This window comes from Natator depressus, chromosome 7 (assembly GCF_965152275.1).
Source record: "Natator depressus isolate rNatDep1 chromosome 7, rNatDep2.hap1, whole genome shotgun sequence".
NCBI classification, from domain to species: Eukaryota; Metazoa; Chordata; order Testudines; family Cheloniidae; genus Natator; species Natator depressus.
The window spans coordinates 77,536,501-77,552,748 of NC_134240.1; the positions used below are offsets into that span (position 1 = coordinate 77,536,501).

General features: G+C 38.4%; 1 protein-coding gene across 3 annotated transcripts in view; it reads right to left on the reverse strand.

Moving 5' to 3' along the window:
- Window positions 1-16,248, reverse strand: part of JMJD1C (jumonji domain containing 1C) — a 302,451-nt gene that overhangs the window by 108,983 nt on the left and 177,220 nt on the right. For all 3 annotated transcript variants that reach the window (XM_074958855.1, XM_074958857.1, XM_074958856.1), the window contains one exon: window positions 10,690-10,803. In XM_074958855.1, the coding sequence (XP_074814956.1) occupies window positions 10,690-10,803 (114 nt within the window). The remainder of the gene's footprint in view (window positions 1-10,689; window positions 10,804-16,248) is intronic.

The following is a 16,248-nucleotide window of genomic DNA, read 5'->3' on the forward strand; positions in this document are numbered from 1 at the left end:
CTCTCTTCATGCCAGGATTGTATATTAAATAGTATAGATGGTATCAGCAGCAAGCTGTTCATACCATCACTATGCAGGATGCTGCCAGAGAAGCCAGCTGGACTGCTTTTGGGTGGTCCGGACACTAAAATACATGAATAGAAACAATTTTTAAGAGAATGCTGAAAAGAGTTAAAGACTGAGAAACTGGATGCTGCTCTGTCATCTGTGAAGGAAGCAAAACTGGGAGCTGAAGCACATGATGGTGGGGAATGCCAGCTGGCTTGCACTGAACGTTCTCAAGCTGTTTCTGTCATTCTCAACGGGTGGGACAAACCCAAAAGCCCCTGAAGTGGTGGAGGTTAAGCCCATGAGAAGAGCATTTTTCAGTTACAATAGCTATTTTTAAGTCTGTAGCTTGGAGGGGGAAAGGGTTGAAAAAAGTCTTCTGTTTATGATTAGGGATTGCTTAAAATATTCTTTCTACCCATCTATACAGACAGACATTTTATTTCACTCTTCTCTTCAAGTTTTCACTATTTTTTAAACTTATTTATATTAAAAGGTGTGCAGTGTGTTTTAATCTGTACATCACACCATCCACACAACACTATTTCCTTTCTTTTTATGAGAAAAGAAAGTAACAAGAACCGAAATCCTTCAGCTTTCTTATGCTCTGTGTGATGAGTTGGGACTATATCTGTACAACTTTAGAATTCTGGCTGACATTGTGAAGTTGTATTATGAAAACCTGCTGTATCATAAGTGCCTATATGTATTTGTATATCTACCACCGCTGACAGGGCCTGTAGGACATACACACCAGACAAATACAACAGAAGATGCTTAGGACTTAGCAGCCTTATTCAGATGAAAACATCTGAGAACAATAGGTGCAGCTAGTTTAGCAGACTCCTCTGAAGGGAGAGAAGGTGGTAGGAGCAGTGGAAACTTATCAGAGGCAGAACAAAGGCAGTGTGGGAATTTAAATTCCTATCTTTGCTAGATACTACAAATCATGGACTGAACACATACTGGAGTTATGACTTATTACAGCTATCTGTAAACCACGAAACCTCCCTTCCAGCTGCTTTCCTCCTCCACCCCTTTCTCTTCCTCCCTATCACTGGAAGGGTGTTAATAGGCCACTCCACCCTTGGAAGGCCCCTTGAAATATGTGTTAACTACTTATGCTAAACATCTGTCCCACCTTGCATTTACCTGTGACTCTGAATAAGTTTCCCAGACCTGAAGAAGAGCGCTGTGTAAACCTGAAGGCTTGTCTCTCTCTCCAACAGAACTTGGTCCAACAACAGATTTAATAATTTTATTACGATAATGTTGAAATAAGAAACGGTACAGAGTTCAAGCATAGAAGTTTCTGGTTGTCAGGGAGTAAGGTACAGATTATCAAGGGGTGTGAAATTATTACCTCACCCACTTTCTCTCAGGAGTTAAATAAGGGAATACATAGGAACTGCGAGCCAGACAGGAAGTGGAAGCATGAGGTAGAAGAGAACAAGATCACTCAGTATGTAACACCAACCTCAGTGAGGAGGGGGCCCTACCCGTGCCCAGAAGGCACCAAGGACTCTGAGCAGGGATCAGTACTCTCCTGTATTTTGTATGATTAGTGCTTTGCATGATTAAGTAAAACAGCATGAGTTATAGGGCTTGTCTACACTGGCAATTTACAGTGCTGCAACTTTCTCACTCAGAGTGTGAAAAAACATTCCCTGAGCGCAGCAAGTTTCAGCGCTGTAAAGCGCCAGTGTAAACAGTGCACCAGAGCTGGGCTCCCAGGGCAGATAGCTGCGCCCCTCATGGAGCTGGCTTTTTAAGAGCGCTGGGAGAACTCTCTCGCTGCATCACAACCACACGAGGCATGTTTACAAGTGCAGACTAGCCCTTAGACTCTATGCAAGTTTTGCATTAACTGTTTCACAATTGCTGTGTGCCCCTGAGAAGGTTAAACTGCAAACCAGAAGCTTCAGACCTTTGGGGATGAGTTTTGGGAGAAGGGTGTATTCAACTAACTCGAGTATCTTGGGGCGGGAGGGTGTCAGTCCTGGGAGCCTATAGCAGGTGGGCTGGGGAAGCTTCATTTCTGAGAAAGGGCAGCAGAGAGAGTCAGTGCCTAGGAAATGTGCCAGAAAGGCCCAGGTAAGAATCAGTACTGCAGCCTGCATTGGCTCCAGAAGCTCAAAACACCTAGTGATCCGGAACAGCAAAAGGTCTGGATTCCCTTCACAACAGTGCTAGTGGATGGCCAAGATGGGGCACTTGCGAGGACTGTGAAACCCTGTTCCTGCTCATAACAATGAAACAACAACAGGAAACTGGAAGGATGGTGTTACATACATGCCTAATACCTCTAACTAGAGAAATTCAGAATGTATTCTGAATTCATTCAGAATGTGGGCTGAATAAAAATTTTACCAATGCCAAAGCCTGCATTTTGGAGGCAAATTTTTCATCATCAGTAAGGCATATGTATTTATAACCATCTTTAAAGATGGTTACACTTTTGACCTTTCAATGCTGATAAATGACGAACCTTTAGAAAAACAATGCTTTGCAGTACACAGTTACTCTTCCCTGTCTTCACTTTGCATTACCATCTCTCACACATTTAAGTTCTCAACACCTTATATCTTGATATCTGGAACCCGCAATATGTTTGGAGTGGACAGACTGACCTCTGCTTACCCTGATGAAATACTGTGGTACAGTAAGACCCAGCTAAATGATGGCTTCATTTTTTCCTCCCATCTATTCTGGTTAGCGGTAGACTTTGAAGAAGCAGATTTACACAGATGAAAGGGTCCAACAACAAAAAGCTGGCAAGATATTTTCAAAGCTTTTTGTGTCAGCCATTTTTGACTTTTTAAAAGGACCCATAGAGAGGAACTTTTAAAGATGGTCATGTGCACACCCTTCCACTTCCTTCCTTGTGTGGTGAAATACTCCCTGCAGGAAATGTAATGAATGTGAAGAAATGGAACTGGAATTTGTGCTAACCTCCCACAGTCAGCTGTGCAACCAGCCACCCTCTGTTCTTGTCTGGGATCATTTTATGTTCATAAACTCTTTGGGTAAAATTTAACCTACAGAAAAGGTTACAAAGTAGTGTCTGCAGGCCCTGCAATACTAATGCTGCTGTCCTGAGAGCAGCAGGCAGTGTAAGAACTACTTCCACCATTGGTTACTAGGCAACCATAATAGGAGCCTGTGGGTTCGCTCCCTGCTCTGTTCTATCCAGACAGTGAGCAGAGAAGCAATAAGATTATTTGTGCTGTGCACATTTTGTGCTTCTGATTCTTATATGTATTTTGTTGTGGGAAACACGTTTTAAAGGATTTGTTGTTGTTTGTCCGCAATATAATACAACTGATCTTGGCCTGTGAAAGACTGATATTGCCAAATGTTCAGATAAAGACACCATGTTGATGACACCACACACAGCATATATTATGCTTTAATTCTTCATGTCCTCTCTTTTTAGTTTCAAGCAAACTACAGTATTTAAAACAAAGGAACATAAGCAGCAGCTTTGCTGCTATAATTCTGGTTCTTTCACCAGCAAGGAATACTACAAAATGAATTTATAATTGCTTAAATGAATGTGTTTGCTGGATATTACATATTGTATGCATGGTGTTTCAGAAAAGGTACAGATTTCAGTTTTAACTACTCAATCTTGGTTATACTTAAAATTTATAAGTTTATTGTAAATTCACTGATATTTTTAACAAACCACTTATTGGAACCTTATACCTCGAACTGCCTAGGTAGTTAGCTGATTTTTTAAAATAAACATCCCAGTTCACAAGTATCCAACCTCTTAAAAATCAGTACAAAAACTGATTAATGGAGTCTTGCTTCTCAAATGCAATATTCAGAAATAATTGTTAAGGTTAGAATTTGTCTGAAAACAGCAAATTTTAGCTATGTTTAGGAATAGTGTAGGTGCTTAGTTTGAACCGAAGAAGTGTTTAATTAAAGGAGGGGAGGGGGGACACGAAATCACACACTTCCTCGTATCTATTCCGTTGTGCCTAGATATTTAAAAATTCTCAATTTAAAAACACCAGAAATGTCTACTATAGGAAAAGCTTTTTTTTTTTTTTAATACAATTTGCTATAATGTTTTTCAGAGAAAAGGCAAGCTTACTATTGTGTTTGTTGAAAGGAAAAATATACATACCACCTTACTACACTGAGATTTTGCCCTCATAAGGAGTAATTTTCAAGTCAGTGTAGTGCTTAATAGATGGTTGAGTTTTCTGTATCTTACTATTTCTTCATTCAGTTGTTTGCTTTAGTACTATTAACCTACATATTTATACACTGATTTTTCTTGAATACTGGAAATTCCTTACGATGAACTCAAACATTGTTAAACTCAGTTGTAGTGAGTCAAAGTCTGTCCTGAATTTTTTCAATTCATAACAATGTGCAATTTGCAGGTCTATTTATAATGAACCTCTGCTTAGTGTGAATTTCTGTGAAATACACAACTTCACTGTAATATACCATAGTATTCATGTTTATAGACTGGAATGTGTTTGATGACACAACAGTATGCGTAAATTTGTTATTCTTCAAAGAAAATTTTAGTTAAATACAACTACTATCATGGTATCATTTTCAAGCTGGAGCTAAATGGTGAACTGCTGTAGAATAATATACTAGATGGATATCTGATGAAAAGTTGAAATCTTTCACTCTACAATAAAAGCAAGCATAAAATTACACCAGTTGGAAATCTCTGCTCAGGAGAAGCCCCAGATGTAATTAGTAGGACTGGTGAAAATCAGAACTTAAGTGAAATTTTAGAGCTGCATGGGGAAGCAGCATATCTGTCTACATTATACCAGACTCAAACTAATATTAGTGGGTAATTTTCTAAATGCTTGCAAGTTTTTGCTTTAAAAAAAATTAATATGCATTCATACCACACAACAGTATACAGTACACCCTCACTATAACAAACCCCTGAGGAGCCAAGCCATTTGGTCATTATAGCCAGGGGTTTGTTACAGGGAAAGAGCCCTGCTGCAGGACGGGGAAGTGGGAGAGGATTGCTGACACTTTGAGCCCTGCAGCCAAACAGAGTTCCTCTGGCTCCCATGGAGCCCCTGCTGCTTACTGCTCCCGGGCCGGAGCTGTCTGCCCCCCACCTACCCCTGATTCTGGCCCCGGGGTTGGAGGAGTTGCCTGCCCCCCTCTGAACCCCTGCTTGCAGCCACGCGGGAACTGTCTGCCCCACCATTTGCAGCCCTGGGGCTGGAGGAGCTCTCAGCCCCCTCACCGCAGCAGGTGGGGCTGGAGGTGGGATCCAGGGACCAAGTTGGCTATAGCTCAAGGTTTACTATTGCAAAGGGCATTATAGTAAGGGTGTACTGTATGTTAATGGAAAATATAAACAATTTTAAAGTACATTTGCCATATTTTGGACCCAAAGTACAAAAAATATTGATAATTTGTCTTATGTATCACGTTTCATACTCATGTGTGTTCATTATAGATATACAGTAGGATAGTGAATATATAACAAACATTTTTACACCCACCACTTACTGTGGGTAACAAGACAGAATTTTCATGTCATTGCTAAACCGGTTTGCCTCGATCCTCTGCTTAAGTCTGACTTTTCCCTAGAAGCAAAGAGTCTTGCCATAACAAGGAAATACTCGACTAACAGGCCTGACCATCTCAGATTAATGAATGAGAGTCGCACTCAGTCACACACAAAATTTTCAAGTAAGAAATAATACCTGTTATCTCCTTTATACAGCAATCAAAATAAAAACTGCAGGTATGTGATTGGTAGGCAATCAAAAATTATAGGGTGATAACTACTGCATTACATGTTCAGGATCTTGTAGGAACAAATTATAAATGAAGGGCCTCAAAGAAACTTCTTACATCTGTGAAGAAATGGACTGGCTTAAAAGCAGCACCCATACAGACATGAAAAATGGAAATCCTATAATGACAAGAAACATAGATGTATTACGTAAATCCATATATGAAGTGCAAGATTTACTAACCACGTAAGAAGATGAAGGTGCTATAAGAATCACCAGATGCTGTGACCTAGCTGTTATATGTATCCCATTTTTTGAAAAATAAGTACATTTAATGCTTGTGAAAAGGTGCTGGATCTACTATCACAGAAACTAAAGTTTACTGATCCACACAGCAGATATGGGTGGCATAGGAATCTGTGGTTCAAAATTCCTCAGTTAATGTGCCTCTAACCCTGTTCTGGAGCAAACACTTCTAGAGGGGAGAATAATTTAGTCTCCTTGCCTACTCAATCCTTATCCTTTCTGCTAAGACTAAAAGGATGCCCATTGTGCTGTTTTGTCTGGCTTGAGCACTTGTCATCTTGAAATTGGACTAAGACAACAACCTCATTTCTTCCAGGCCAGAAGACAGATCATCACGTTAGATGCCAATGTGTTTTATAACAACTGATCTGAACTGATCTGAGCAGGAGTCATACCAGTGATCTACAGGAGAAAGGTTCTAGGAACATCTATTTCCCAATAGTAACATTATGATGAATATGTTCATTATCTCAATTACAATGGAAATAGGCCAGAGGTTGAAGCACAGGATATGAAATTTGATGGAGTCACCCCACGCAGGTTTAAATTCAGCTTGTTTTGACTGTCACTAGGATTTGGCACCTAAGTGCCTAAATACCCTTTGAAAATGAGATTTAGGCTCTTAAATAAGTTAGGCATTGCAGCAATCAGCACAGCATGACTAAATACCTTTAAAAATCTGAGCCAACGGGGCTGAAACTAAGTGCTCAGACTACTACCATGATGTGTGGCAAAAAACAAAACAAAAAAAACAATGGGGAGGGGGGTGAACCTAGTTCACCATAAAGCTTTAAAACAGTCTCTAAGGCTTCCATGCTGAAAACACAACACTGTTAGACTCCAAAACAGAGGGTTAAATATATTTAGGAAGGATTAAAATAGATCTATCTCTGCATACTTGGGTTCTTAAGTTCTCCATTCAGAAATAGGTTAATGGCATTGTAGAACGAGCAGGAGAACAAACTTATCTCCTGAACTCCAGAAGTCTTACCTCTGTTGCTTCTAGAAAGCAAGATGGCATTTCTAAAAAGTGATGAAAACAGAAAGTAGTTTAGACTGTATGCTCCTTCAGGCAGGGAAGGAGCTCTCATCTATTTTTTCACAGTGCTCTGGGACACGTGTCATTGGCCGCTTTCGGAAGATAGGATACTGGGCTAGATGGACCTTTGGTCTGACCCAGTATGGCTGTTCTTATAATGTATTTTACAGAAGGATTCCTTTATATCCTAGGAACACTACCATTCAATATTTTTATTCGCACATTCTAAACAAAATTATTGGTCATGAAACTACACTGTCCCTGGAAATGGGAGGAGGGATGTGCTTCTGAATACTGTTCACAAAATATATGCCAGTAACAGCTGACTACTTAAGTCAACAAATACTTACTATAATGAAATCTTAGTTCAAGTGGTCAGTGAGCTCAGCATCTTGGTATACAGCACACAAAACATACAAAATGTGTCTAGTTAGATCTAGAATTTAGGTTCCATCAGTACGTTAAAAAGACTCTAATATCAGTAATCTGTTGGTTACCATGTCAGTGAAATAGTAATTTAGATTCTTATTATAACCAAGTAATTTTCATTTGATGGTTCATAAATTGGAGATCTGAGTCCAGCAGTGGACAGCTGAGATGCATGGAACAATCATTTCTCTCTCACACTCAATGACAATCCTCTCCCTGTCAGAAGGAGGAACACTGGAGGCAGAGGTTAAAGAAATCTTACACTAGTGTCTGCTATATGTTATTGCTCATACTAAAGAGACAAGGTGGGTGAGGTAATATCTTTTATTGAACCAACTTCTGTTGGTGAGAGAGAAGCTTTCAGACTACACAGAGCTCTTCATCAGGTCAGCTTTGTGAAGCTCAAAAGCGTGTCTCTCACCAACAGAAGTTGGTCCAATAAAAGATATTACCTCACTCACCGTGTGTCTCTAATATCCTGGGACTGACACAGATACAACTCTGCACTGCTCATACTACACCTTTTCAGTGAAAACAGGAATTCAGTTTCTGATATCAACAATCTGGCACAAAACTCCTCTCTCTTTAAAATAATAAGTAAAAAATATCTGTGACTCTAACTCCTCTTATGGAAGAAAATAAGAGATTGAAATGTCTTCTAAAGACAAATCAAGGATTAACAACTCCAGGTAAGAAGATCCCGACTCTAGTGTAAACAAAAAACTCCTAAACCTAAAAGCAGTCTTTGCAGCATCTTTAACCTTCAAATACCTACTTAAAAAATTTAATAGATACAAAAATGTTATAGGAGATAGTGTATCCTACTTCTTTCCATGCTGTAATTACAATAGAGTATTAATTATAAATAATTATGATTTAGCCAGCATTTCATGTGACAAGTGCACATTTTTCAAGAATTACTGTATTACTTCTATACTGATTTACCACCCCAATCAAAACTCCCGTTTTTTTGGGGCAAGGACAAAAGCCGCCCTGGCACCTATCCACTACACTTATTGCATGGCTAGGTGATGTAAAGCAATCTGATTTCTAAGATGCAACATTCTTCCTCATACATTCACTTTTGCTTTACTGTAAACTTGCTCAGATTGTTCTCTGGGAATCCAAAGCAACCTACTGCCAAAATAAGGATACTTGCCACAACTGAAATGAGCAAGATTGGAGGAAATAAACTCTCATGCAAAGCTGAAGACAATTATAGCAGGCATTTTCTTAGTAAACTAAGAACAAGTTGGAAGATTGAAGCTGGACTCAGACAAATAGTTTTGAATTTGCTTAGGTTCCTCAAATATTAGTGAATCACGACAAAAGCATCAAACATTAAGTGAACTGAAAAACAAAATTCTATCTATATAGGTCTTATTTCCATTTTATTTTTTAAGCCATGTATTTGGAAAAAATACTACAGTAATTTTGAAGGAGGGAGGAACATTATTGTGGTGTTGATCAGCCATTAACACTCTCTCTCAAACAGACTCAAAGTATTACCTTTGTATAACCTACAATAGACAGCCCCCCAAACTGAAGCAAATACTCACCAGCAACCACACACCACACAACAAAAACACCAACCCAGGAACCTATCTTTGCAAAAAAGCCCATTGCCAACTCTGTCCACATATCTATTCAGGGGACACCATCATAGGGCCTAATCACGTAAGCCACACTATCAGAGGCTCGTTCACCTGCACATCTACCAATGTGATATATGCCATCATGTGCCAGCAATGCCCCTCTGCCATGTACACTGGCCAAACTGGACAGTCTCTACGTAAAAGAATATATGGACACAAATCAGACGTCAGGAATTATAACATTCAAAAACCAGTCGGAGAACACTTCAATCTCTCTGGTCACTCCATTTCAGACCTAAAAGCTGCAATTCTTCAACAAAAAACCTTCAAAAACAGACTCTAACGAGAGACTGCTGAATTGGAATTAATTTGCAAACTGGACACCATTAAATTAGGCTTGAATAGAGACTGGGAGTGGATGTGTCATTACACAAAGTAAAACTATTCCCCCCCACACACACACACTGTTCCTCAGACGTTCTTGTCAACTGCTGGAAACGGCCCACCTTGATTATAACTACAAAAGGTTTTTTTTTTCTCTCCTGCTGGTAATAGCTCACCTTAACTAATCACTCTCCTTACAGTGTGTACGGTAACACCCATTGTTTCATGTTCTCTGTGTATATAAAATCTCCCCACTGTATTTTCCACTGCATGCATCTGATGAAGTGAGCTGTAACTCACGAAAGCTTATGCTCAAATATATTTGTTAGTCTCTAAAGTGCCACAAGTACTCCTTTTCTTTTTGCGGATACAGACTAACACGGCTGCTACTCTGAAACCTATAATAGAGAGACAGCTTATGGCAATTTGCATTGGACTGATTATAGTCAGAGTAAAAAAAAGAAAATCAGTATTCTATCCCTTTTTATTTACTAAAGAAGAAATGTTTTGAAATCTTATCTTTAAAGAAAATCAAATTATGTTTTTCTAAGGATTCTGGCGACTAGATCCCTCACAAACACCATGTCTTAAACACATACACAAGTACATACTGAAAGTACTCTTCTAATTTATTAGGGCTATGATTAAGAAATCTGGAATGCTGGAATTGTGAAAACACACTTAGAAACAGCAGCAATTATCCATTTATGTCACCCATGAGGGAGGAATCAGACTATTTTTTAAAAGAAAAACTACTGTAATTCAGTCTTAAGAGAAGAACAATAAATAATCAAGTACAAATGCACTACTTGAGTTTCAATGACCAAAGCACATCTCCAGTAGAATAGACAATATACTGTTATCTACTCCATAATTAGCTGTATTAGTTAACTTTTAACAAACAGGTTAGAAATTTTATTTTGAAGGAGGATCTGTGACACAGTATATGTAGTTTTTTTCCCCTTACAGATTCACCACTAAAGTCTGTGAAATGGTGAGCACCTTCTGTTTCCATTGACCAATAGGAAATGAGTGGGCTCAATATTACAAAGGATTTGGCCCATAAAAAGCTTTTTAAAAATAACGTACAGTGGATTCAATTAAACTGGATGACTTGGACTTGTACACTACCCATATCTCTTACCTGATAGGGCTGAAAGGCACTATCTTCAGTTACAAAATCCAGTTGTTTGTCCACAAGGAATTCTACTGCAGTGATTGAACTGTACACACTTTTTCCAACCAAGGGCTTGAATGTCTGAAAAAATAAAATGAACAAAGCTAAGAATTTCAAAGAACCAAGATAAGATTTGGCTCCTCCTTTACCCCATTGTTCCAGCAAATATAAAGTCACATGTGTTATGATAACCCAGTTAATGCTTAATTATCTCTTGCTCATTCAGAACAACTAGTCATTTAAGATAGGAACCTGAATGTATTTTGCTGCTTTGTTTGTGCTGTCAGTGGAAAGACTAGGGTGAGAACACAGAACTGCAATACATAATCTTCCTTGTCCACATTGTTGTTGAGCAAGAGAGTGTTTACCACAGAAGATCAATGTTCCATTTCAGAGCACAGGATTTTACCCTGGCCACACAGCTGCATATTCAGGTCGTCTCTTTCAGCCTGCAGGTCAGGCTTGCACAGCAGCATCTGCTTAAGACAACATGGTGGAAGGAAATGCAGGCATGAGACTGCACCCTTCATCTCTGCTGAATTCTCTTCCACCATGCTTGGTCAGTTTCCCCATTCTCCTGTTCTCTGACACTTATATTGCCTCTCCTACTTTCATCTTCCCTTCTGCACTCCCTCCAGGCTACATTACTCCTTCCCCTACCAGCAATCAGACTCAGCTGCTCCAACACAGCAGCCTCAGACAAAACAGCTTTTAAGCCTCCAGTGACATGATCTTCTCTCTCCTTGGAGGGCTTCTTCCACACTTAGAGAGAGAACTATCAGCTCCTGCACACTGACTCAGAAGGATGTGCTTCTCCCAAGTGGAAATTCTGCCGCCTCCTCTGGCTCCAAAATGCTTTCGTACTCTCCCATTTAGTGCAAGAAGGAGAAACTTACAGAGAATGAGTGGGAAGAAAATATAACTGGGGAAGAAGGTTCCCCTTGAGCAGTCACTCTGATCAGTGGGGGTGGAATTTCCCGGACCAGAAAAAGTCTAGTGACAGTGTGACTGGACAGGGGTTTACTAAGAGGAGGAGTTAGATGACAGATTGGTGAGAGGGAATCCCGGGAAAGTGACTGAGGGTAGCGGAAGGAGATATGATGAGGTTGTGAAAATGGGCTGACAGTAGAAAGAGGAAGTGATTAAGGGACCGGGGGAAGACAAGAAAGGGGACTTTCAGCAAAGAAAGTGCAAAATGCAACAAAAAAAAAGAAGGGAAAGGAAGAGCAGATGAAGAAAACTGTACAAGATAGAAAATCAGGAATGAGGGAGTACAGGCAATAAAAGGAAAATACATCAAAACCGAGAACGTAAGGTAAGAATACAGGAGGAAAAAGGAAAAAATAAGAAATATACATGCACTCAAAATGTATAATATAGAGATTAGTGAAAATGCCACATATGTGAGAGAGTATGTGTGCAAGTGAGGGCGAACAGATAGCTAAAATAACGTGCCTGGGACAATCACACACAGAATTTTACTTCGGTCACCTAAACAGTGCAGCAATCATAATCTACACTGATATGCTGAACATGAAACAAGAAAAACTGGGAGCTAGCATCTCTGTAGCACCACTCCATTAAAACGTCTAGTATCTCACCAACCAGGCAGGGGCTTCTCCATTATGAATCACTGTTCCACAACATGACACGCTGAATCTGTCTCTCCAACCCCCCCCCCTTTTTTTTTCCAGTTGAAGTGCAAATAAGAAATTTCACACTTGCTTTATTTATCTAAATCAAAATAGGAACATACTATGAAATCATCCTAAAAACAGACTTATTTCTTCTAGAAAAAGAATTCACTGTACTAATAACATCTCTAAAATAATAGAAATGGAAACAAAACCCCACCCTCTTAAACACTTCCTTTTAGACCTGTTGTGCAGACTTCATTCTGCACAAAACACAACTGGAAGACAAATTCACTTCACTGTTATTCATTTACAAATTAAGAATACCATCACCAGAGGTTACTATGTTTTATTAGGGTGTTGTCTTGTTACTGGTATCGGTAAAAAAATAAAAAAAAACCTGCAGAGTTTAGCAGGTCTGGCACTTATACAGCAAACAAGGAGACATATTCCCAGAGCCATGTATTAGTTTATTTTAACTATGTCCTATTTGGGGGAAGGGAGCTACTTTCTCTATATTTACCATGCAGATTTAGCATGCTACATTGCTCGTTTCTGTATTTTCTCAATTATAATCCCTTCTATTACTGTCTCGGAGAAGGAAAAAACTCATCAACCAATCAGCAGTCCTCAAAAGTATGATAGCCGCAAGAGATTATTTGAGGGAGAGGAATGAAGATGAGAAGGGGCAGAAGGAAAGGAAGAGAGAGAAAAGAAAGAATGTGCTGGAATGTTGGGCAATCATGGATCCTCAATGGTTTGTAATTATGTAACTTCTAATACTTTACAGAATTCCTTTACTCAAGTTGTTTACGTATAGCTGGCCTTGGAATAGTTAGTCTTTTGAGTCAGTAAAGAATGGAGTTCAAACCCTATAATCTGGAACAAGCCGTGTGTGCCAAAATAAGTTTTAAAGAACAAGCAGATTAATTTAACAATTCTGATGGTTTAGTTTTTCTATTTACTGATTAGCATCTGCATATTTACATATACTCTACTTCTTCTTCAAACTGATTTTTTTACATTGCCTTAAAAATTTAAGTCAACAAAAATGATTCTGTATACATATATCTGTACATAGAATGTAATTAACTAAACAACAACAACAACAACAACTATCTGGAGTGTGACTTAATGCTTGTCTTTGAGCAATACTACATAGTAAATTACATATAAAACACCAGTTTATCTGATTGCAGGTATTGTATGAACTGATCCCAAATCATGTATCTGTGAATGTGGTTCTCTACTCAGAAAAGTAATTTAATACCTACTAATTTAGTTTCTTTAACCCCCTTAATAGGCCAGCCCAGACAGTCTGGGAATATAAGTCCTCCTACAAGCAGACAGACAGAAAATAAACCAAAACTGTGCAATGCCACACCTCCCTAGAACAGGGGTGGCAGGCCAGCTGAATGTGCTTAGCTTGAAATTTCCCAAGCAGTAATGGAAAACATTCTTATATAAAACATCTATAAAGAGAAGTCAGAATTCTTGGAAAAACAGTCCAGATTCCATCAGTGAGACTCCAGAACTGGAATGTAGTAATGGATTTGGAGAAGCAAAGCATTAAGTAAAAACACTGTCATTCTTCAATTGTTTCTTCATTTTTCTACCTGCCAGCACAGACAGTGGGAATTCCAGTAAGTAGTATCCCATGCCACAAGAGACATAAAATGGGTTTAAAAAAAAAAAAAAAAAAAAACACAAAACCTGAGAGACTAATCAACTACGGCATGAAGAGACTCAGCGATCAGAGGTTAGCAAGTCAAATATATAATGACAAGAAAATACATACAAGGATGTCCAAGTGGCCTCTTTACAAGACTATAGAAAAAAAGCTTCTTTACAAACCACAAAGTCTCTTGAGAAACACGTCTATGTGCTGGAAATGGGAAAAACTGAACATCTTCAGCCTACAACCAATCCTCCTTTACACAGGCAACACCACATAGCTTTCCCTTTTTATTTCTTGTAGCTATATGATTCTAGGACTTAAAACCCTAAAGGCCTCAATTAAGCAAAGCACTTAAGCACATACTTAAGTCTATATCTATTCAAAACAGCACATAGGCGCATGATTAACTTTAAGCAACATAGGACTTCGGAGTTTTTCTGAATTGGTGCCTCCAATCCTGTTTATTTTACTGCATTGTAATCCAGTGCTTGGTCAAAAGAAGTTCCATGGATACAAATGCTTTAGTTTCTTTATTACCAATGTCATTAATAATTAATATATATAGTGCCTAAATTGACTTGCTCCTTTGTTACATCATCAAATAATGATTAATACAGCTTTGTACCAGTGCATGCAGCAAAGTACCTGCCTGGAGGGGGCATCTAGCATAGCTCTCAGGCTAACACCACCATATAACTTTCAGGCTTTTGTGACCTTGATGCAGAAATTGGGTGGGTTAACATATTTAATAAATTACTCTCATTGCCTAACAGAGGTTCTCAAACTTTTTCATATTGTGGGTCTTGTAGACAAATTCCCCTCACCTCTCCAATCCCACAAACCATCTCACCCATTTATGATCACTGTAACAACTATAGATATTGCTTACATAAAGTAGTAGTATCAAGAAAATGTATAGGGTATTTTTAGATCTATTTAACCCAATTAAGCAGCTGGAAACAAAGTAGTCCACTACTATGTGACCAACCAGCTCTCTGAAGACCATCAGCAAGCGCACAGAGGGCACCAGTGGGGTCCATGGACCTCAAACTTGAGAACTGCTGTCTATAGAACGGTTTCAGAGTAGCAGCCGTGTTAGTCTGTATTCACAAAAAGAAAAGGAGTACTTGTGGCACCTTAGAGACTAACAAATTTATTTGAGCATAAGCTTTCGTGAGCTACAGCTCACTTCATCGGATGCATATAATGCACATAAATAATAGAATATTATTTTTAGAATGTCTACATTATTACAGTGGCTAATTTTCATTGCAAGGAATACTCAAGTTATAGCTGAATAAATAATTGTGTGGTTAGTTCATTAGGGTATTTTCAAATATTTAATATGAATTAATATTATTACATCTTGTTTAGGTGGGTATTGAACTCAAATGCCTAAAGCCCCACTCTTCAGCTCACACTAAGGTCATTTAGGTATTCTTCTTATACGGTGTATTGGCCTTGTTAAAATACCCATTTGTCTAGTAAACATTTACAGCATTTTATCCATTAAAAAGTATTGAAATTAAATAACTGTTACTGTTTTTAACTAAAAGTATAACATTAATATTCACCAGTTTTTGCTTTCTTTAGCAAAAAAATACAGAAAACTTGATACATTTTTTATTTAAAACTATAATACTTGAAAAGATCATTCACACTAATTTTATATATGCTAGTAATTAAACTTACTTTTCTATATATTATTTTCTAGTCAAACTGTTTAATTAAGATAACACAAACACTGGCACGTTCTCATTATGCTGCTTCATCATTAAACCTCCAAACAGCTATATTTTTTTCCCAGTAGCTGTTTGTTGCCATGATTTATACTCAGAAGTAATTTTATCAAGTAGCAAAAGATAAAGGATAAATAAAATGGGTTTTGAAATTCAAGCTCATTTCTTATAACCTCTCTCATATAAAAGAACCACAGGTTGTTGTATTTCCTGTGAGAGAGCTAGTCATTTTCCAATTTGAAAAACACATAATTTAGGACACATCCCAGCTTTTCAACTTAGGTCAAAGGGTTCTGGGAGTAATGTTTAACAACTGTTAGTACCGGCTAAAACTAAAATTATTAGAACCTCAGGGGTAATTAACAAGAGTTTCCAATTCTTTTAGGCCAAACTGGTGGGGCATTTTTGTTTTTGATATATCAAGCTGTGATATACACAAATTCCTTCAACTATTATTTAAATAATTTGTTTCTAC